Here is a 22,278-nt window from a genome sequence, read left to right on the forward strand (position 1 = left end):
ACTGCAACACAAGCTAATAGTTTTAACGTTTTATTATTACCAAACCGAGGTACATGTGCACGAGTTGGCAGTGACTCTATACACAGGTGACATAAACAATGTGTCATATAAAAACTGAAAAACAAATGTGTATAATTTCTATTTTATAGAAAGACCAAAGTGCTACATGTACCTTTTTCCCTCCAAACCTAGAATTAGGAACAGGTTTAAAAAATAAACTATATTACAGGTAAACAAAATGTTATATCATATTACAATAAATCTTTACACAAAGATGCAGTACACTTGAAATTAACTTTGATTGGAATATCCTTCAGTTGCCCTAGTACTCCTATCAACTGAAACCTATTTGATATTTAGCTGGATCTATTACCTATAGCTAGCACAGGTTGATAAAATACTTCTTAATGTAGGGTAAAACTAACACACTACGCTTCAGAATCAAATACTGTAGATCAACACTTGACTTTCTTAAAATGCCTTACAGAACTTTCTACATACTGTTTTATGATTTCAAATTAAAATCCATGTTTAAAACCTTGCTAAGAAAGGAATCAGTTTACATACCTATACATTTACAATTTGAGTTACCAGTAAGTGAAATCCTAATACATAAAACAAACTCTTTGGACACCCAAGGAGCAAGTACTTTAACTTATGTACACCAACCAACTGCCAAAATGTTTATTAAAGTATGTTTGTCCCAGGCAGTGTTTCTCCAATGGCTTCTGACCCTCAGACGTGCATGACCTGCTTTGTCTCAGTAGCAGCAGAATATGCACACAGTACCATGCCACAAAGCCCAACTCCATCACCCTTCTGGTAACAATAACAGTACATTCAATTATAACAAAATGTGTATGCTACATCCAAAGGAATACACAAATGTTGAAAACAATAAGTGCAATTTGCTTCTGCATAGATATCTGAGGTGGAAGGCTGTAAACTGTGTTTGTAATAATATGGGACAAAATGTAAATATGGGGCAGGATGTGTTCTGTGAATTTTTCAATGCTTTCATCTCCAGGGAGAGAGATTAGAAACACAAGCTATTGTCCAATTCAAAATAATTAGAACATGTTTACAGTCTGTGCAAAGAAGTAACAGTACAGTTTTGAAAAGTACTTTCAGTATCTAACATGATTCACTGATGAAGTGTTAAAAAATTCCATTCAGTTGGGGGTTTTGTTTAGCGGTAAAACAGCATTAACACCATCAGATATCAATATCAACAATATCAATATTATTTTTGATGAGAAAAGCTTCAAAGGCTTCTGCACAATAAATTACAAAAAGTTACAGATTCCAATTTCTCTGCACCTTCAACGCAGAAAACACTCATTAAATGCCTCCACCTTTCTCTTGCTACAGTATACAACACATACACCACTTTTTATAGTGCAAAATCAACAGAGTTATGGTCTTTAATAAGGTTATTCAATACAAAATAACTTCAATGAACTGCTACCAGTATGGTTAATCGGCTACATGTTGTTAAATCATTTTCCTATCAACCTGTAATTGAAAATAGACAAATAAAAAAATCACAGGTGGTTGTTTTGTGTGAATCCATGGACAAAAAATAAAAGTAGGTAATATGATTTTTCCTACCTATAGTAAAATTGTCTAGTATTAGCATACTTCTGGGTAAAAACTATCTTAGTGACTGTTAGTGAGCCTGGCCCAGGTCTGTTTGTGCTCTCTTGCCAACTCCTATCGTCAGTGTCAAGCCAGAAAGCACATACAGTAGGATGAGGCTAACTGTTAGCTACTAAAGCTGTACTTACACAGGAAGCACAATTCTGATCTTTTGCCCAATTACTGGCAAAAAATCGGATTGGTCAAAGGACCAATTAGTGGCAAACAAAATCAGAATTGGGCTGAATGTCTAAACACAGCCTAAGTAGTGTTGAGGTCCTGTCAGAGTACCAAGGTTCTGGAGGCACAGCCAGGTGTCTGGGAGCTGAGGAACTGTCTGGCCTGCTCAGCTACGATCATCTGATCATCAGTCTTCCCAAATACCACAGCATCCCACTCACAGTTGTCGTCTCTCCTCGGTGCGATGGTGAGGCTGTGGTGGGTCAGGTAACAGCATGGCTCCTCTCTCCCTGGTCCTACTCCAGGGGCTGGCGAGTACACCAGCTCCTCACAGCCCAGCATGGACGACCTCAGGGGGGCGCTGGTCAGCAGGCTCTCCCCATGGATCTGAGACAATGTGAGAGACCTTTAAAGTACTGTCTCATTCTTCAATGCTCTCTTAATTGTCCTTCACTCCCACCGTGGTTTGCCATCCTCATCTACAATAGTCTGTATGAATCTCATTTTCAGTGCTTCTGATGGCAACTTGAAAAGTGATATCTCACCTGTGCATTGTTGAAGTCTTCTTGGAAATAGAGTTGAGCACTGTGGCAGTCCTTATTCCAGGGTTCCGCAGCCAGGGATTTCCTAACACTCCTGGACGATGGAGCAACCTGGGTTACAAAACATGGAATGGATAAGACTGTAAAAAAAACTTTAATTCCATCTATGTTTAATACTAATATATTTATTGAACGGCACTTTGAAGTCTTTATCACGCAGGTTCTGGTCTATTTGTTCTCTGTTTAGTCATTATCGTTTGTTGTTAGTTAAATGTGTCTTAAGCACCGCTATAGCCCTGACATAATTGCCAGGAGGTGACAAATAAAGTTGTTTGAATGGAATTGAATTACTTCATAATTACTGTGTACAAATCTCTATGGATGAATATGAGCTTCAGATACCTCATGTTTCCAGGATGAGCAGAAGTCAGCCTGTGTTTCTGCATGAATTAACATATCAACCTTGTTTTCCACTCTAAGCACCTCTTCCTCCAGGTAGGCCAGGGACTGGGGCTGCTGCATCTAACAGAACACACACACGGACGCACACACACATCCCTCAGGAAGAGTTACATAATACAACATCCCCTCACACACCAAATACAAAACAGATAATACAGACATGACTTATAAACATGTTATTCCTGTGTAATAAATATACCATCATTTTCAGCTGGGCCTGCATCTTCTCTTGGGTGGCCGTGACAGTCTTGAATGGTGTTGGAGTTAGTGGCATGGGAAACATGATGGCTTTACGAACCTTGGGGGTCCTGAACCTTGTAAAACAGTCAGACAGTACATGCATGTGAGAAAGTGTCTATTGGTGTAGGAGTGAAATATTAACACAGAACTGTTCTAGAAAACTCACTTACCCAGCATTCTCCTTCTGATACTTGGTTGTTAACTCCTTCTGGAGGGGGGTGGTGTTGGCACGTTGGTGACCGCACACTGGGGTGGACGTCAGAGCTGGGTTTTCTAGAGTCAAATCCTCAACTCCAGACACGTTGAAAAACTACAGAGAAATACAGGGTAGTGTTTGTACCATATACTTATATCATATATCACAAATATACTCTATGGCAGGGGTCGGAAACAGGAGGCCCAAAACCAGCACGCAAGTGATTTTCTTCGACCCCCAACGTTTTTAGCCCAACGTTTTTAGAGGATTTTAGATTTTAGTTAAAAAATTCTGCTAAAAATGAGCTTAATTTAGGAAATCTGTTTACCAATTTACCAATCAAGGTATGAAAATGGTCATTTTCAAATCTATTTCTGGGCTTAGTTGTGGTATATTTGCAGTGTACAAATTATTAGAATTATGTTCCGGACCCCCAACCATCCGCTCCGACCAAAAATCGGGGTGTTGCTGAATCTAGCTGCTTACCCCTGCTCTACTGTATGCAGGCTATTTGACAATCAAATTGTATTTGTCACATGCGCCAAATACAACAGGTGTATTCACCTTACCATGAAATGCTTACTTACAAGCCCTTAACCAACAATGCAGTTAAGAGAAATAAGAGTTAAGAAAATATTTACAAAATAAAAAAGTAACAATAACAAGGCTAAATACAGTGGGTACCGGTACCAAGTCAATGTGCGGGGGTACAGGTTAGTCGAGGTAATATGTACATGTAGCTAGGGGTAAAGTGACAATGCATAGATAATAAACAGCTGAAGAAAAATGCAAATAGTCCGGGTAGACATTTGATTAGCTGTTCTGCAGTCTTATGGCTTGGGGGTAAAAGCAGTTAAGAAGCCTTTTGAACATAGACTTGGCGCTCCGGGTGGCTGGAGTCTTTGGCCATTTTTAAGGCCTTCCTCTGACACCGCCTGGTATAGAGGTCCTGGATGGCATGAAGGCCGAGCAGTTAACATACCAGGCGGTGATGCAATCAGTCAAGATGCTCTCGATGGTGCAGTTGTTTAACTTTTTGCGGATCTGAGGACCCATGCCAAATCTTTTCAGTCTCCTGAGGGGGAATAGGCGTTGTTGTGCCCTCTTCACGACTATCTTGGTGTGTTTGGACCATGATAGTTTGTTGGTGATGTGGACACCAAGGAACTTGTAGCTCTCAACTTGTTCCACTACAGCCCCGTCGATGAGAATGGGGGCATACTCGGCCCTCCTTTTCCTGTAGTCCACGATCATCTCCTTTGTCTTGATCACGTTGGGGGAGAGGTTGTGGTCCTGGCACCCCACTCCCTATAGGCTGTCTCATCATTGTGGGTGATCAGGCCTACCACCGTTGTGTTAACGGCAAACTTAATGATGGTGTTGGAGTCTTGCTTGGCCCCCATGTTGAGGATCAATGTGGCAGATGTGTTGTTGTCTACCCTTACCACCTGGGGGTGGCCTGTTACAAAGTCCAGGATCCAGTTGCAGAGGGAAGTGTTTATTCCCAGGGTCCTTAGTTGAGTGAAGAGCTCTGAGCGCACTATGGTGTTGAACGCTGAGCTGTAGTCAATGAACAGCATTCGCACGTAGGTGTTCCTTTTGTCCAGGTGTAAAAGGGCAGTGTGGAGTGCAATAGAGATTTTGTCATCTGTGGATCTGTCGGTGCCGTATGCAAATTAGAGTGGGTCTAGTGTTTCTGGGATGATGGTGTTGATGTGAGCCATGACCAGCCTTTCAAAGCAATTCATGTGCTACGGTTCGATAGTCATTTAGGCAGGTTATCTTGGTGTTCTTGGGCACAGGGACTATGGTGGTCTGCTTGAAACATGTAAGTATTACAGACTCTGTCAGGGACAGGTTGAAAATGTCAGTGAAGACACTTGCAAGTTGGTCAGCGCATGCTCTAGTACACGTCCTTGTAATCCGTCTTGCCCTGCGGCCTTGTGAATGTTGACCTGTTTAAAGGTCTTACAAAACAATGTATAGCATAAATCATAGATCAGTGGTTTGCATAATTACTTGATGGTATTATATTATACGTTACCTAGTCAGGACATCCTACCTGGGAGGGAGAGAATGGCAGTGCTTTGACATGAGTGATGCTAGGTGAGGTGGTGCTGTTGTTCAAAAAGGAGGTACTGTGACACTGACTGGCAGGGTACTGCTCCCCCCTCTCCCTCCTCTTCAGGATGGAGGGAGGTGTGCTCAGCTTAGTCACGGTGGGTGAAGAGGCAGGCATCAGTTCAGTGTATTTCTCACTCAGGTCCATTATGACTGAGTCCTCAAAATGGTAGCTAGCTCCTTCTGGCATCCCCACTTGAGAGACAGACAACATCACTTCCTGTTTCAGGGGCGAGCTCATTTCCTTCAAGCTGAAACTGGTCACCTCGCTCCAAGCCACTGGGTCCTACAGGGTCAAATAAGAATTAATGTTTTGACAAGATTATTATAACACAAGGACTATGCTTAATTGTATTTGGATTGTTAACCAGAAGTACACAACTTAACAGTTATCTGCATGTTCAATAACCTTAATCTATGAATATGACAAACTTGACAGGATGAAAAAACTGAGCCAGTGCTTTGTTTGAAAATAAACATGAGAGACAGGAGGAAAAAGAGCAGAAATAACATCACAGACTTAAATAGACAACATTTTGTAGTATTATATTGTATCTATGTGCCATACTGAGTCAGCCACAACAGGGAGACAGGAGGAGCAACACCATATAAATAGAATGACTATAATTTTCATTTTACTATTTCTTTTTTTTTTTAAACGTCAAAATAAATAAAACCCACCATAATTCCTCTTGGATCACTAAGATCAGGATCTGTTTTTATCGATTTCATAATGATTGTTATGTTTATTGATCAGATATGATGCATTTTACCACAATATCAACAAATACCAATGCAAAAATTCTCATTAAAGCAAGTCTTTGAAGTCCCCAAAAAGTTAAACAAATCAATTTCTAATATTTTTTTAAATAAAAAGGCCTGACACTGAAAACAAATATATTTAGAATGTAATTATTTCCACAACACATAACCTTTTCTGAATCTAGTTTTTTTTGTCATAACTCGTTTTTTTTTTAGGTACGCATATTTGGATAAAGTACAAAAGTCACAGATTAAGCCAAAATTTCTAAAGTATACACTTTCTTTATCCTAATATTTTCTAAATATTGGTCCATTACAGTAATAATAAACAGGTTTCAGAAATGAGAATGCATGTTTTGGTAATGAGTGTTTCATAGTTCGTCATTGAAAAACTGTACCGAGCTCTATTAGAGATAAATCAACCCAATAAATCATCACACTGTGTCATTTGTCAATCCCAAATGACTTGCATAAAACTAAAATCCCTGAAAACGCAATTGACTAAAGACCCATTATATTAGCATAAGTACACTGAACAAAAATATAGAACTCAACAGGTAAAGTGTTAGTCCCATGTTTCATGAGCTGAACTAAAATATCCTTGAAATGTTCCACATGCACAAAAAGCATATCTCTCAAATTTTGCGCAAAAATCTAATTAAAAAAATCGAATAATTTTTTTTATTTGTCACATACACATGTTTAGCAGATGTTATTGCGGGTGTAGCGAAATGCTTGTGTTTCAAGCTCCAACAGTGCAGTAATATCTAACAGTTAATATCTAACAATTTCACAACAATACACACAAATCTAAAATAAAGGAATAGAATTAAGAATATATAAATATTTGGATGAGCAATGCCAGAGCGGCATAAGAGATACAGTAGGATAGGATAGAATACAGTATATACATATGAATTGAGTAATGCAAAATATGTAAACATTATTAAAGTGACTAGGTGTTCCATTTTTAAAGTGGCCAGTGATTTCAAGTCTATGTCTATAGGGCAGCAGACTCTAATGTGCTAGTGATGGCAATCTGGTTTCAGAGCTGGTCAAGGGTGCACCTCAGCCACGCTCAAGGTCCTAAACGATATCATAACCGCCATCGATAAGAGACAATACTGTACAGCCATATTCATCAACCTGGCCAAGGCTTTCGACTCTGTCAATCACCACATTCTTATCGGCAGACTCAACAGCCTTGGTTTCTCAAATGACTGCCTCACCTGGTTCACCAACTACTTCTCTGATAGAGTTCAGTGTGTCAAATCGGAGGGCCTGTTGTCCAGGCCTCTGACAGTCTCTGGGGGTGCCACAGGGTTCAATTCTCGGGCCGACTCTCTTCTCTGTATACATCAATGATGTCGCTCTTGCTGCTGGTGATTCTCTGATCCACCTCTACACAGACGACACCATTCTGTATACTTCTGGCCCTTCTTTGGACACTGTGTTAACTAACCTCCAGACGAGCTTCAATGCCATACACCTCTCCTTCCGTTGCCTAAAACTGCTCTTAAATGCAAGTAAAACTAAATGCATGCTCTTCAACCGGTCGCTGCCGGCCCATCCAGCATCACTACTCTGGACGGTTCTGACTTAGAATATGTGGACAACTACAAAAACCTGGGTGTCTGGTTAGACTGTAAACTCTCCTTCCAGACTCACATTAAGCATCTCCAATCCAAAATTAAATCTAAAATCGGCTTCCTATTTCGCAACAAAGCATCCTTCACTCATGCTGCCAAACATACCCTCGAAAACTGACCATCCGACCAATCTTCGACATTGTCATTTACAAAATAGCCTCCAACACTCTACTCAACAAATTGGATGCAGTCTATCACAGTGCCATCCGTTTTGTCACCAAAGCCCCATATACTACCCACCACTGCGACCTGTACGCTCTAGTTGACTGGCCCTCGCTTCATACTCGTCGCCAAACCCACTGGCTCCAGGTCATCTACAAGTCTCTGCAAAGTAAAGCCCCGCCTTATCTCAGCTCACTGGTCACCATTGCAGCACCCACCCGTAGCACGCGCTCCAGCAAGTATATCTCACTGGTCACTCCCAAAGCCAATTCCTCCTTTGACCGCCTCTCCTTCCAGTTCTCTGAGGCCAATGACTGGAACGAACTGCAAAAATCACTGAAGCTGGAAACTCATATCTCCCTAACTAGCTTTAAGTACCAGCTGTCAGAGCAGCTCACAGATCACTGCACCTGTACATAGCCCATCTGTAATATAGCCCATCCAACTACCTCATCCCCATACTGTATTTATTTATCTTGCTCCTTTGCACCCCAGTATCTCTACTTGCACATTCATCTTCTGCACATCAATCACTCCAGTGTTTAATTGGTATATTGTAATTACTTCGCCACCATGGCCTATTTATTGCCTTACCTCCCTTATCTTTCCTCAATTGCACACAATGTATATAGATTGTTTTCTACTGTATGTTTGTTTATTCCATGCGTAACTCTGTGTTGTTGTATGTTTCGAACTGCTTTGCTTTATTCTTGGCCAGGTCGCAGTTGTAAATGAGAACTTGTTCTCAACTAGCCTACCTGGTTAAATAAAGGTTAAATAAAAAAAATAAAAGACATTCAATGAACTTGTGCTCATCTAAAGGACTACTCCTCTAGATAATGCATCATTAACTTGAAAAAAGTTTATGGTAATGAGAAACATGTCCACAGACACTGTTTTTACATAATGAATATTATAGTAAAATGTAAACTTCACCTAGTATAAAAAGAATCTGATTAATGGACAAACTACAGCAACATATTTAGTTTTGTATTCAAATAAGTTGGGTTTTTCTAAAGTAAAATTGTATAAAATGCCCCGAGGATGTAATACGGATGCTTTTTGGCAATAAGAATTTGGGCTGAAAATGTACAAAATTCAGACGAAAATGTCAAATGTATTTAAAATGAGACACAGTGCCATAAACTAGGCAACATAGTCTTCAGAATGATAGTTGATTGTTGCAGATGGATCATGGTTTTTCTAACAAATTTTGCTACTTCCATGGTTAAAAGTGCTTTCATGAGAATCACCCAACTGACCGAGTCTATGAGCTCCAGAGTCTCTGCGAACTCGGGGATGGTTTGTAGGGAGGAGAGGACAGCGCTTGCCTCCACGGCCAGGAACCTGCTGGGAGACACAGGAGTGTAGACAGCCGAACCACGGCCCTCCATACTCTGGTTCCCCAAGCTGCTCAGGGTCGTGTTGGTCAGACCGTCGTCTGTCAGGCTGCTGGACCAGCTGGAGTAGTGGCCTTCTGTGTTCTGTGGAGATGGAGAAGGGGGGGGGCCAGAGAAAGGTTAGCTTTGGTCCAGTTCGTCACATGCGGATTGCTAAAGGCATCAGCATGCTTCAGCTCGGCTGGCGCCTAGCAAAACTTGTCTAGTCGAACTGAACGAGTATATTCGCATAATCTCATAAAAGACCTTCGCTTGGAAAAAAAAATGAAAAATAGTGGCAATAGTACTGTTTGTCCATTTTGAGACACTGTAGCCAGTATACACTTCCTCAAAATAGTCCAAATGAATCTAAGATAACTAATTAATTTTTACGTTTTTGCCGAGATCTTAGTCGAGCAATTTTAGATGTTTGGTGCAGTATTTCTCAATGAAAAAATGTGCATGAAAACGAGTCGTCTCTCGCTGAACGACAACAAAGACTTTATTGAAGAATCCCTACTTTTGACCAATCACCGACGAAGGGAAGTAAGCTTTGGCTTCGAACTTCGGCTTACCTCCAGAAAAAATGCTGTGTGCCTGTACAGCCGAAAAACCAAAGTCCAAAATATAACAAACTCTTCCAAACTGTTTCGGCTGGGAAGCAAGCGGACTCCTTAATCCTGAAAGCGCCGCGTAAGCAAGCCGTACGTAACACCCTGTACCAGGGCTATGGAAAGGTCAGAACCAATGATAATTAGGACGAGGAGTTTTCCTGACCATGAGATCTGGCCAGGAAAACGTTTGGGCCCTAACCATGAGGTGTACATTTACAATGTAGATGTAATGAGTGGACATTAGGGTGGACATTGGCAGGAGCCTCACTTTCATGCCGAAACTTAAACATGAACTGTGCATTTTTTCATTAATCTATCCAAAGAGGCCTCACAGGTGTTGTGAACAGCTAGCCTGGGTGCCAGTAGGGGCAGCTAGCTAACCGGGGGTGAGTAGCTAGTTAATCATGAGTGAATGGCTGGCTAACCCGGGGTGAGCGGATGGCTAACCCGGGGGTGAGCGAATGGCTAACCCGGGGGTGAGCGAATGGCTAACCGGGGGTGAACGGCTAGCTAACCGGGAGTGAACGGCTAGCTAACCGGAGGAGAGCTTGGGGATGGGAAGCCGGTGGGGAGGGTGGTAGGGTGGAGTTCTAGAACATACTACACTACTAACTACACATACGTGTTCCTTCTCACACATCCTTCTTACACAAGGCTTGTCGTCTCCTGACTTCGCTCTCGGCTGCCATAAGGAGCAGCTCGAGTTCCTTAATTCTCTGCTCTTTGTTGGAGGAGCCATCAGTGAACGACTGCTGGGGTACACGCAGCCCAGGAGATAGGAAAAACACCTGATTTATAAGTCTTATTCATCTCTTATCTTACATTGGATGCTGAATTACAGAGGAGGAACTACTACACATTGGTGGGAGGGAAGGAGTTCACTTGCAACATGGTTGAGCTAAGCTGATTGAGTGCAGAGAGCGGATACTCACCGGGACAAAGAAAGAGGTTTCAGGAACACTGTCCATGTACTGGCCATTCAACAAGCCAAGGGAATATCCTGAAATCTGCCGAAACACACATTCACAACACAAACATTGTAATAGAATGAACAAACCGTTTGGGACTGATTTCATCCTGATTTCAGTGATTTTCAGTCGATTTGAGTGAAATTTGATTTTCAATTCAGAATGATATTAGGCTATTCTTCAGCCTAGTTGCTTGTGCTGATCGGTAAATCTGTGCTCACCTTTGTAGGGATAGTCATGAAATAGTGATTCTGTCTCCGCCAGGAGGAGCCGGAAGACTTGGTTCTTTTCTTGATGGAAGCCTTGGTCTTGTGCACCCGAGTCGGGACGTCCTGCAGATAGCCCTCATGCTCCACCTTCCTAAGCATGGTCGAGTTCCAGTGATTCTTTATAGAGTTATCTGTCCTATGGGGGGAATTCAGACCAAAGAAATGGAATTAGAACAATATTATGTTCTATATTGTCAACACTATATTTGTTGTTATTTGTTATATATCCCTGTGATTCAGACAAACAAAATATTTGATTAATATCATGAGATTTCTACATATAAAGTCTGATGCCATGAGACAGATACTGCGCCCAAAATATCACGCTATTCCCTACATTGTGCACTACTTTTGACCAGATCCCTATGGGCCCTCGTCAAAAGTAGTGAACTATATAGAGAATAGGGTGCCATTTGGAACGCAAACTGAGTGTTTTAGCCTGTGATAACAGTGTTATGGCTTGTTATAAAAGTGTTATTACCTGCCAGGCAGCAGCTTGGCTATCTCAGCCCAGCGGTTCCCGATACGTTTGTGAGCAGCGTATATGATCCGATCCTCCTCCTGAGTCCAGCACGACTTCTTCACCTCAGGGTTAAGGTGGTTGTGCCAGCGCTCCCGGCACTGCTTGCCGATACGCCCGTGCAGATGCTTGGCAATGATGGACCAGCGCTTGGGGCCATACCTGTGCACCAACTCGATGACCTGTGCACAGATACATTAACACACAGCAAGATTAAGAATTTGTGAACGTGTGATACATACACACTACATGGACAAAAGTATGTGGACATGCCTTCCAATTTGTGGATTGAGATCTTTCAGCCACACCTGTTGCTGAAAGGTGTATAAAATTGAGCACACCGCCATGCAATCTCCATAGACAAACATTGGCAGTAGAATGGCCTTACTGAAGTGCTCAGTGACTTTCAACATGGCACCATCATAGGATGCCACCTTTCCAACAAGTCAGTTCGTCAGATTTCTGCCCTGCTAGAGCTGCCCCAGTCAATTGTAAGTGCTGTTATTGTGAAGTGGAAACGTACAGGAGCAACAACGGCTGAGCCGCGAAGTGGTAGGCCACACAAGCTCACAGAAAGGGACCGCCACTGCTGAAGCGTGTAAAAATTGTCCTCAGTTGCAAAACTCACTACCAAGTTTCAAACTACCTCTGGAAGCAACTTCAGCACAATAACTGTTCATCGGGAGCTTCATGAAATGGGTTTCCATGGCCGAGCAGCCACGAACAAGCCTAAGATCACCATGCGCAATGCCAAGCGTCGGATGGAGTGGTGTAAAGCTTGCCACCATTGGACTCTGGAGCAGTGGAAACACGTTCTCTGTAGTGATGAAACACACTTCACCATCTGTTTGGTGGAGGAGGAATAATAGTCTGGGGCTGTTTTTCATTGTTTGGGCTAGGCTCCTCAGTTCCAGTGAAGGGAAATCTTAATGCTACAGCATACAATGACATTCTACACGATTCTGTGCTTCCAACTTTGTGGCAACAGTTTGGGGAAGGCTTTTTCCTGTTTCAGCATGACAATTCCCCCGTGCACAAAGCAAGGTTAATCCAGAAATGGTTTATTGAGATCGGTGTGGAAGAACTTGACTGGCCTGCACAGAGCCCTGACCTCAACCCCATCAAACACCTTTAGGATGAATTGGAACGCAGACTGCGAGCTAGGCCTAATTGCCCAAAATCAGTTCCCGACCTCACTAATGTTTGACGAGCAGGTGTCCACATACTTTTGGTCATGTAGTGTACTTGGTAGACATACTTTTGGTCATGTAGTGTACTTGGTAGACAGAAAACTGAATAGAAACTGTCTTCACCCTCTCATCCTCCTCCTTGGTCCATGGCCCTTTCACCAGCTCTGGGTTGAGCACCTTTTGCCATCGGTGCTGACACTGAGACTCAGACCTTTTCTGTCAGAATTAATAAATGCAAAAAAAGGAGGAAAACATCAGTCCTATATACGGGTACACAAGGGACAAAGATGTCAGAGTTGGGCATATTTTGTGTGGGTGACACTTACCTTGAAATTATCTGCGATCACATTCCAATCATCTGCTCCGTGTTCATCCACAAGCCTCTTCAGCCTCTCATCCTTGTGATCACAAGGGAGAAACAGATTAAATATTATTTTCTTGGGAGTTGAATCAGCTACCACAGAAGACAACTCAGTCAGGAAATGACTTACCTCTTCCCTCGACCACTTGACTTTCTGCAAAGACTTCTTGGGACATTTCACCTCAATGCAGTCATGGTCATCCCCAACATCACTGAGAAAGGAAGGACTAATAAGGTTAATATACAAGAGAGGAGAATAATGTTTACTGGCCTTTCTAGGGAGTTTTTCCTAGACACCGTGCTTCTACACCTGCATTGCTTGCTGTTTGGGGTTTTAGGCTGGGTTTCTGTACAGCACTTTGAGATATCAGCTGATGTAAGAAGGGCTATATAAATAAATTTGATTTTGATTTGACAGTGAACAGACATCCCCTCAAACTTACCAAAGGTATCGACGTCTTCTGCTGCCGCTGCTAGCCATACTGTATCCTGTTCAAATTGTTTTTGTTATGCAGCAACCTTATTGACAAACTATGGAGAAAGCATACAACAAGCAACAGATTCTGATTAAATGTAGTTTGCTGAAATAATAGAATAGATAAAATAGGTATGAAGGGCTTGCAGACTATTACGGATTACAAAGGTGGACCCAGCCTTGAGTTGCCCAGTGACGCAGACCTCCCAGACTAGCTAAATGCCTTCTATGCTTGCTTCGAGGTAAACAACACTGAGTCGTACATGAAAGCCCCTGCTGTTCTGGACAAATGTGTGATCTCACTCACGTCAGCCACGGAGAGCAAGACTTTTAAACAAGTCAACACTCGCAAGGCTGCTGGGCCAGACGGAATACCAGGGCGCGTTCTCAGAGCATGCACAGACCAGCTTCACAGACATTTTCAACCTCTCCTTGTCCCAGTCTGTAATCCCAACATGTTTCAAGCTGACCACCATTGTTCCTGTTCCAAATAACTCTAAGGTAACCTGCCTAAATGACTATCATCTGTAAATGACTTACATCTGTAATCATGTGTGCTTTTGAAAGGCTGGTCATGGCACATAAACACCATCAGATACCATGGACCCACTCCAATTCGCATACCGCCCCAACAGATCAACAGATGACGCAATCTCAATTGCACTTCACACTGCTCTCTCCCACCTGGACAAGAGGAATACCTATGTAAGAATGCTGTTCATTGAATACAGCTCAGTGTCAACACCATAATCCTTCCACACTCATCACCAAGCTTAGGACCCTGGGACTGAATACCTCCCTCTGCAACTGGATTCTGGACTTTCTGATGGGCCGCCCCCAGGTGTTGAGGGTAGGCAACAACACCTCTGCCACACTGATCCTCAACACAGGGCCCCCCTGGGGTGTGAGCTTAGTCCCTCCTGTACTACCTGTTCACCCACGCCTGCGTGGCTACGCACAACTCTGTGGCATATTGTATCAGAGGCCACGTGACCGCTTAGGGGACGCACAGCCCACGCAGAAGGGTAGGAGAGCGGGAGATCTCAGCTCAATGCACAATACTTGTACGACTTCAGTTAACTTGAATGAAGAAGGACTTGTGTTTTAAGGAACAGTTGTTTTCTTTAGTATTTCTTAGACAGGAGGATACAACATGGTACCAGGAGTGACACAACTCACCTTTGACTCCTCCATCAGCAAGTTTTGGTCGGAAATGCTGAACGGCGCCAGGAGGCTTCACGTCAAATAGCTAACTTTAGCTATATAGCCACTGGGCTAACAAGAGTGATGTAAAAATAACCACGCCGGAGCTAACGGAGCGTGCAGTGCATGTAGCTAGTCATTTTGCAGTGCTAGCTGGCTAACGACATTGAGGCGCTAAAGCCTCCAACAGAACTGAAACTTCACAGCAACGTTGAAGATCAATGGAATCGGTTCAAGCACTGTTTCACCCTCTGGCGGCGATAGGAGCGGTTGATAAAGACGTCGCACAAAAGGTCGCCCGGTTTCTCACAGTAGGTTGCTCGGACGCTACTGATGTCTACAACAGCTTTCAGCTACCGGATGAAGAGCAAGCAGGTTATGAACTGGTATTAGCCAACTTTCAGACTTTTTGTAATGCCAGAAGAAACAAGACATTTGAGAGGTATGTTTTCAACAGTAGATGTCAGAATGAAACAGACTGTTGAGGAATTTATTATGGACTTGAAACTGAAATGTCAGTCGTGTAATTTTGGTCAAATTGCAGACTTGCTGATACGAGATAGAATTGTCATGCGGGTGAGAGACAAGGGGCTGAAAGAAAAGTTACTTGGTGAGAATGAATTGACACAAGAAAGAGCAACACAAATGTGTCAAGCTAGCAAGGTGACTCAGTCACATTAGGTCAATTGACAGTGTTGTTCTTAGTGACACAGTATGCAAAGTGAAGTATGTTAGCAAAGGAAGAGCTATAGATAAACGGCTAACTTCAAAGGACAGCACCGACAGCAGTCAGCAGCACACTTCAGGGAACCAGCACTCGTGCAGAAACTACAGAGGAGAGCACAGACCTCGCCAGTGCCCAGCATATAGAAAAGAGTGTTACAACTGTGGCATGAAAAAGCACTTCACACTCAAATACAGGCAGCCTAGACAACAAAATACAGTACACTGTGTCAACGAGGACTAGGAAACAGCAGTGACAATGAGTACAGTGAGGGGTCTTTGGGTGACACCTTTGTGAGAACAGTCGCACTTGCAGGACCAGACAAGGACTGGACTGCTACCTACAAGACTAATGGAACTGACATTGTGTTCAAACTTAACACTGGAGCACAGGTCGACATAATTCCAGAGACTGAATTGTTAATTGTTACTGTTTCAGGTAAAACCAGTGGTGAACACAAAACAAATGATAAGACTGAACGCTTATAGTGGTGAAGCAATTGCCACTTCAGGGTCATGCACATTGGTGCTGTAGTTAGACGCTAAATCTCACAAGGTTCCGTTTGTCATAGTAAAGGGAGAGAAAACAGCCATCATTGGGTTAAAGTCATGTAACTTACTGGATCTGGTGAAACTGTTTCATACAGTGAATGGTTAAATTACTAATATTGAGGACGCATATGCTGATGTTTTTCAGGGAAAACTCATGGTGCAACACAAAATCGAGTTAGAGCAGCCAAATAGACCAGTGATCCATGCACTTAGGAAGGTACCATTATCACTAAGAGACCAGCTAAAAGCAGAGCTACTGAGGCTAGAGTCCTTAGATATCCGAGACAAAGTAGAAGAACCTACTGAATGGGTCGAATGGGTCCACTCACTAGTAATAGTGGAGAGGAAAAACGGCTCGCTTAGACTGTGTATGGATCCAAAAGAGCTAAACAAGTATGTAAAAAGGGAACACTTTTAGCTGCCTACCAGAGGGGAGATATTTGGGGACATAGTAGGTGCTAAATAATTCTCAAAGCTAGATACCTCCTTGGGGTTTTGGAAAATCAGTCTAGACAAGGCTTTGTACTTTCAATACTCATTTTGGTAGGTATTCATTTAAAAGACTCCCGTTTGGTCTCACTTCAGCACCAAAAGTCTTTCATAGGACAGTTCAACAGATATTTGAGTGTGCCAGGCACAAAAATGTACATTGATGATGTCCTAATATGGGGTCAGATTCTTGAAGAGCACAACACAAGTGTGCTTATCTATGGTAAAACAGTGTGGGCCGAAACAGATCTATTGCAAAGAAAAGTCTAAAATACACACCACCAAGGATACAGAGACTGTTTCTAAAACTTCAGAAATATGACTTGCAACTTGAGTACAGACCAGGATAATAATTGTTAGTGGGCACATTGTCCATAGCTTTTGACAGCTCAGAACCAAACCAGATATATGAGCAGGACGAGACCATACATGTAAACCTTCAGAATGAGTTGCCCAGTCTCATAGATGAAATGTGGACAGTTATTTCACGTGCTACTGCAGAAGATGAATGTTTGTAAAAGGGTATTCAAGTCAAAACATGTGGGTGGTCTGTACAAGGTATACCATAACCTTATGGTCTATACAGGGATGAGCTATCTGTACTTGATGGAATTCTGTTTAAGGGTTGAGGTATTGTGATTAGAGGTCGACCGATTATGATTTTTCAACGCCGATACCGATTATTGGAGGACCAAAAAAAGCAGATACCGATTAATCGGACGATTTTTAAAATGTATTTGTAATAAACAACAACACTGAATGAACACTTATTTTAACTTAATATAATACATTAATAAAATCAATTTAGCCTCAAATAAATAATGAAACATGTTCAATTTGGTTTAAATAATGCAAAAACAAAGTGTTGGAGAAGAAAGTAAAAGTGCAATATGTGCCATGTAAGAAAGCTAACGTTTAAGTTCCTTGCTCAGAACATGAGAACATATGAAAGCTGGTGGTTCCTTTTAACATGAGTTTTCAATATTCCCAGGTAAGAAGTTTTAGGTTGTAGTTATTATAGGAATTATAAGACTATTTCTCTCTATACCATTTGTATTTCATTAACCTTTGACTATTGGATGTTCTTATAGGCACTTTAGTATTGCCAGTGTAACAGTATAGCTTCCATCCCTCTCCTCGCTCCTACCTGGGCTCGAACCAGGAAGACAACAACAACAGCCACCCTCGAAGCAGCGTTACCCATGCAGAGCAAGGGGAATAACTACTCCAAGTCTCAGAGCGAGTGACGTTTGAAACGCTATTAGCGCGCACCCCGCTAACTAGCTAGCCATTTCCCATCGGTTACACCAGCCATATCTCGGAAGTTGATAGGCTTGAAGCATAGCGAAGACCTTCTGGCAAAACGCAGGAAAGTGCTGTTTGAATGAATGCTTACGAGCCTGCTGCTGCCTACCACCGCTCAGTCAGACTGCTCTATCAAATCATAGACTTAGTTATAACATAATAACACACAGAAATACGAGCCTTAGGTCATTAATATGGTCGAGTCCGGAAACTATCATCTCGAAAACAAGACGTTTATTCTTTCAGTGAAATACGGAACCGTTCCGTATTTTATCTAACGGGTGGCATCCATAAGTCTAAATACTCCTGTTACATTGCACAACCTTCAATGTTATGTCATAATTATGTAAAATTCTGGCAAATTAGGCGGCCCAAACTGTTGCATATACACTGACTCTGCATGCAATGAACGCAAGAGAAGTGACACAATTTCACCTGGTTAATATTGCCTGCTAACCTGGATTTCTTTTAGCTAAATATGCAGGTTTAAAAATATATACTTCTGTGTATTGACTTTAAGAAAGGCATTGATGTTTATGGTTAGGTACACATTGGAGCAACGATACGCACCGCATCGATTATATGCAACGCAGGACACGCTAGATAAACTAGTAACATCATCAACCATGTGTAGTTAACTAGTGATTATGATTGATTTATTGTTTTTTATAAGATAAGTTTAATGCTAGCTAGCAATTTACCTTGGCTTCTTACTGCATTCGCGTAACAGGCAGGCTCCTCGTGGAGTGCAATGTAATCAGGTGGTTAGAGCGTTGGACTAGTTAACTGTAAGGTCGCAAGATTGAATCCCCCGAGCTGACAAGGTAAAAATCTGTCATTCTGCCCCTGAACGAGGCAGTTAACCCACCGTTCCTAGGCCGTCATTGAAAATAAGAATGTGTTCTTAACTGACTTGCCTAGTTAAATAAAGATGAAATAAAGGTGTCCAAAAATACCGATTTCCGATTGTTATGAAAACTTGAAATCGGCCCCAATTAATCGGCCATTCCGATTAATCGGTCGACCTCTAATTGTGATACCAAGTGTGTTACAGAAAAACATGTTGATCAAAATACACAAAGGCCATCTAGGGATAGAAAAGTCATAACGACATGCAAAAGCAGTGTTATTCTGGCCCAAGATGAATGCTGATATAGAGCAACCAGTTTGTGAAACATGCCATAAATAGCAGTCAAAACAGAGCAGAGCCAATGTGGGTTGAGGAAAAAGAGGTAATGAGACCATGGGGCAAAGTAGGAATAGATCTCTTTTCTCTTGAAGGCAAGAACTATGTTCTACTGATGGACTATTACTCTCATTACCCAGAGAGCTTTGCTGAAGGACATTCCTGCTAGTCAGGTGTTAACTCACATTAAGTCCTTCTTTGCTCGTCATAGGGGAGCAGAGGTAGTCCATACGGACAACGCATGAGTTCAACTTTCAGTGATTTTGCTAAACTGTACAGGTTCAAGCATGTCACATCCAACCCACTGTGCCCACAGTCTAATGGGTTAGTCGAGTACGGTGTCAAAACAATGAAACTACTGCTTAAGAAAGATATGTATCTAGCTTTGCTAAACTACAGGGCTACTCCACTAAAACATGGTCCGTCTCCCCGGCAGAGCTGTTGTTCAACAGGAAACTCAAAACTAGGTTGCCAGTACTCCTAGAAACAGAAAGGATGACAAGGTTATTCTTAACAAACAGAGGGAAAAGAGTGAATAGAAAAGGTACTCTTGACACAGGGTCCAAGGTGCTCAGTGCACTCAGTCCAAATTTATAGAGAATTGTTATTGTAATTGTTTTATCAAGTTTGCTGACGACACAATAGTGGTAGGCCTGATCACCGACAGCGATGAGACAGCTTATAGGGAGGACAGAGACCTGTCAATGTGGTGCCAGGACAACAACCTCTCCCTCAACATCAGCTAGACCAAGAAGCTAATTGTGGACTAGAGAAAACACGGGGGCGAGCACGCCCCCATCCACATCGATGGGGCTGTAGTGGACCGGGTCGAGAGCTAACATGGTCCTCTCGCACAGTCGTGAAGAAGGCACGACAGCGCCTCATCACCCTCAGGAGGCTGAAAAGATTTGGCATAGGCCCTCAGATCCTCAAGAACTTTTACATGTGCACCATCGAAAGCATCCCGACTGGTTGTATCACTGCCTGGTATGGCAACCGCTCTGCAATCGACAGCAAGGCCCTAAAAAAGGGTGGTGCAGACAGCCCAGTGCGTCCCTGGGGGCAAGCTCCCAGCCATCCAAGACATTCATGCCAAACGGTGTCTGTTAGTGACCCAAAACATTTCCAACGTCTCCACCCACCTGAGCCATGGGCTGTTTTCCTTGCTCCCGTCCAGTAGGCGGTGCTAGAGCATCGGGTCTCGGACCAACAGGCTCCGAGACAGCTTCTTTCCACGGGCCATAAGACTGTTGAATAGTTACTACCCCTGCACTCCCACAGACTACCTGCTCTGTCTCTATGCTCAACGACAGGTCTCTACCACTCAGACACACACCTACACTCTTCTCATTCACGCATACACACTCATGCACCCACGTTCACCACAGACTCACACCACATACTCTGGCTCCAATACCCAAGCCAACAAGGTGAAACGTCTCTCGATGTGCCCTTGAGCAAGGCACTTGACCCTAATTTGCTCCAGGGGTACCGTACTACTTTAGCTGACCCTGTAAAACAACCCATTTCACTGCACCTATCCGGTGTATGTGACAATATACAGTATATATTTTTAAGTGATTACTATTAAGGTTCGCTGATGCTATATTGTTTATTATTATTACCACTAGTCTTTATCCTGCTACCAGCCACTTTCTACCTGTTCTATTATTGATTATTATTATTATAATTGGTATTTATCCTGCTGCTAGTCACTTTTACCCCTGCTTACATGTGTATACCTACCTCAATCACTCCAGGACCCCTGCACATTGTAATAATGGTACTGGCACTGACCTGGATATAACTGCATGATCGTGCTTCTCTTTGTATTTTACGTGTGTTCTTCTTATCTAACGGTATATTATTAGCTACCTTTATTTCTGCATTGTTGGAAAGAGCTCAAAAGTTAAACATTTCACTGTACTGTTTTACACCTGCTGTATCCTGTGCACGTGACAATAAAACGTTTACACTTGAAACTAGGTGGCTAGCTAGTAAGAAGCTAACGTCTACAAATTAGCCAACTAATCAGTCTGGCTAGCTAAGACTAGCTATACCTTGTTACGGTTAACGTTAAGTTACTTGGCTGAGCCAGTTAGCTCAAATAACAATTTACAAAACATCCTATGTTTGTTATTCATGTGGTTGAGTTTATGACTGATGATCAAACACTATTCTATATTCTGTTTCCACCTCATGTCTTCATCTTGCTACTCACATCCCATCTCCTTTAGACTTATTTAAATTATCCGTGGTGGTACGGTCTCTTGGGGGACACTTGTTCAGAAATGTCTATCCCGCCGAATCTCGCGCCCACCCCGGTGCAGCGCACGCGGACTCTCTCCTCATTGGTCAGAATCGCAAAGTATCTGTCAAATCAGCGCTGTGAAATGTATCAAATTCATTTTCAGGCAGCTGTGTATTTCAAAAGCCGACGACAACACCTGTATCACTAACAATAGCTTTTGGACTACAAGTAATTCATGAAAATCTTACAATTACATATGAACAGCCAAAAGCTGTATGCAGATGCAATGTTTTTTATATTTGAAAGTTGATGCAATTCTACCACCTGGTGGACTTTTGTAGTACAACGACAGATAACAGAGAACATTGCACGTATTATTGCGTGTCATAAATCTTGGCTGTAAGCCACAATGCAGTGACCCCTCCCTGGGGAAATTAAGCTAGACCTGCTAAACTACAGACAAACATCGACGTGTAGCGTGGCACATACACATTCAATGCGTGCACAAAGCTCAGGGTTGATGGGATCAAGCATAGGCTACTGAACAACTTGAGTTTCTGTACTGATCAAAGTATAGTACCACATAACGTATTATAATATAAGTACAGCAGTCACAAAGAAACAAACTTTAAGATTATGAGATCAAACATAGGCTATGATCAAGTGGGTCTACATAGATTTTTTTTAAGTAAAAATATAAAGTGAATTCAAAGGCAAGTAGTTAAGGCAGTATTAGTGACCACAATACAAAATTGTGAAGCAATTACTTTATTGTTGGGTTAAAAAGTCATCACACATGCAAACAGCAATGTTGTAGCTGTGGTATCTTCAATCTTTTATT

General features: G+C 42.3%; 1 protein-coding gene across 2 annotated transcripts; it reads right to left on the reverse strand.

Moving 5' to 3' along the window:
- Window positions 1–23: 23 nt before the first annotated feature.
- Window positions 24–21,534, reverse strand: LOC139550827 (myb-related protein A-like). 2 transcript variants are annotated; one of them, XM_071362010.1, is made up of 15 exons: window positions 21,408–21,534; window positions 13,697–13,784; window positions 13,384–13,465; window positions 13,219–13,290; window positions 13,016–13,108; window positions 11,664–11,884; window positions 11,135–11,318; window positions 10,878–10,952; window positions 9,215–9,436; window positions 5,321–5,665; window positions 3,233–3,372; window positions 3,022–3,136; window positions 2,823–2,882; window positions 2,364–2,471; window positions 24–2,205 (listed from the first exon to the last, which is right to left on the reverse strand). In XM_071362010.1, the coding sequence occupies exons 2-15, from the start codon at window positions 13,732–13,734 to the stop codon at window positions 1,921–1,923; spliced, it is 2,040 nt and encodes a 679-aa protein (XP_071218111.1). In that variant the 5' UTR covers window positions 13,735–13,784; window positions 21,408–21,534; the 3' UTR covers window positions 24–1,920. The 2 variants fall into 2 exon arrangements, with proteins under 2 accessions (XP_071218111.1, XP_071218110.1); XM_071362009.1 differs by having other exon boundaries at window positions 2,763–2,882.
- Window positions 21,535–22,278: the final 744 nt, after the last annotated feature.

Source organism: Salvelinus alpinus, chromosome 23 (genome assembly GCF_045679555.1).
Source record: "Salvelinus alpinus chromosome 23, SLU_Salpinus.1, whole genome shotgun sequence".
Lineage (NCBI taxonomy): Eukaryota > Metazoa > Chordata > Actinopteri > Salmoniformes > Salmonidae > Salvelinus > Salvelinus alpinus.

Coding starts and splice junctions, on each gene's coding strand:
- LOC139550827 (XM_071362009.1), bottom strand. CDS start 13,734: ATGGCTAGCAGCGGCAGCAGAAGACGTCGATACCTTTG. Junction 5,666..9,214: donor CTCTGGAGCTCATAGACTCG/GTCAGTTGGGTG, acceptor TTGACCCTGTAG/GACCCAGTGGCTTGGAGCGA. Junction 2,883..3,021: donor AGGCCCAGCTGAAAATGATG/GTATATTTATTA, acceptor GTGTTCTGTTAG/ATGCAGCAGCCCCAGTCCCT.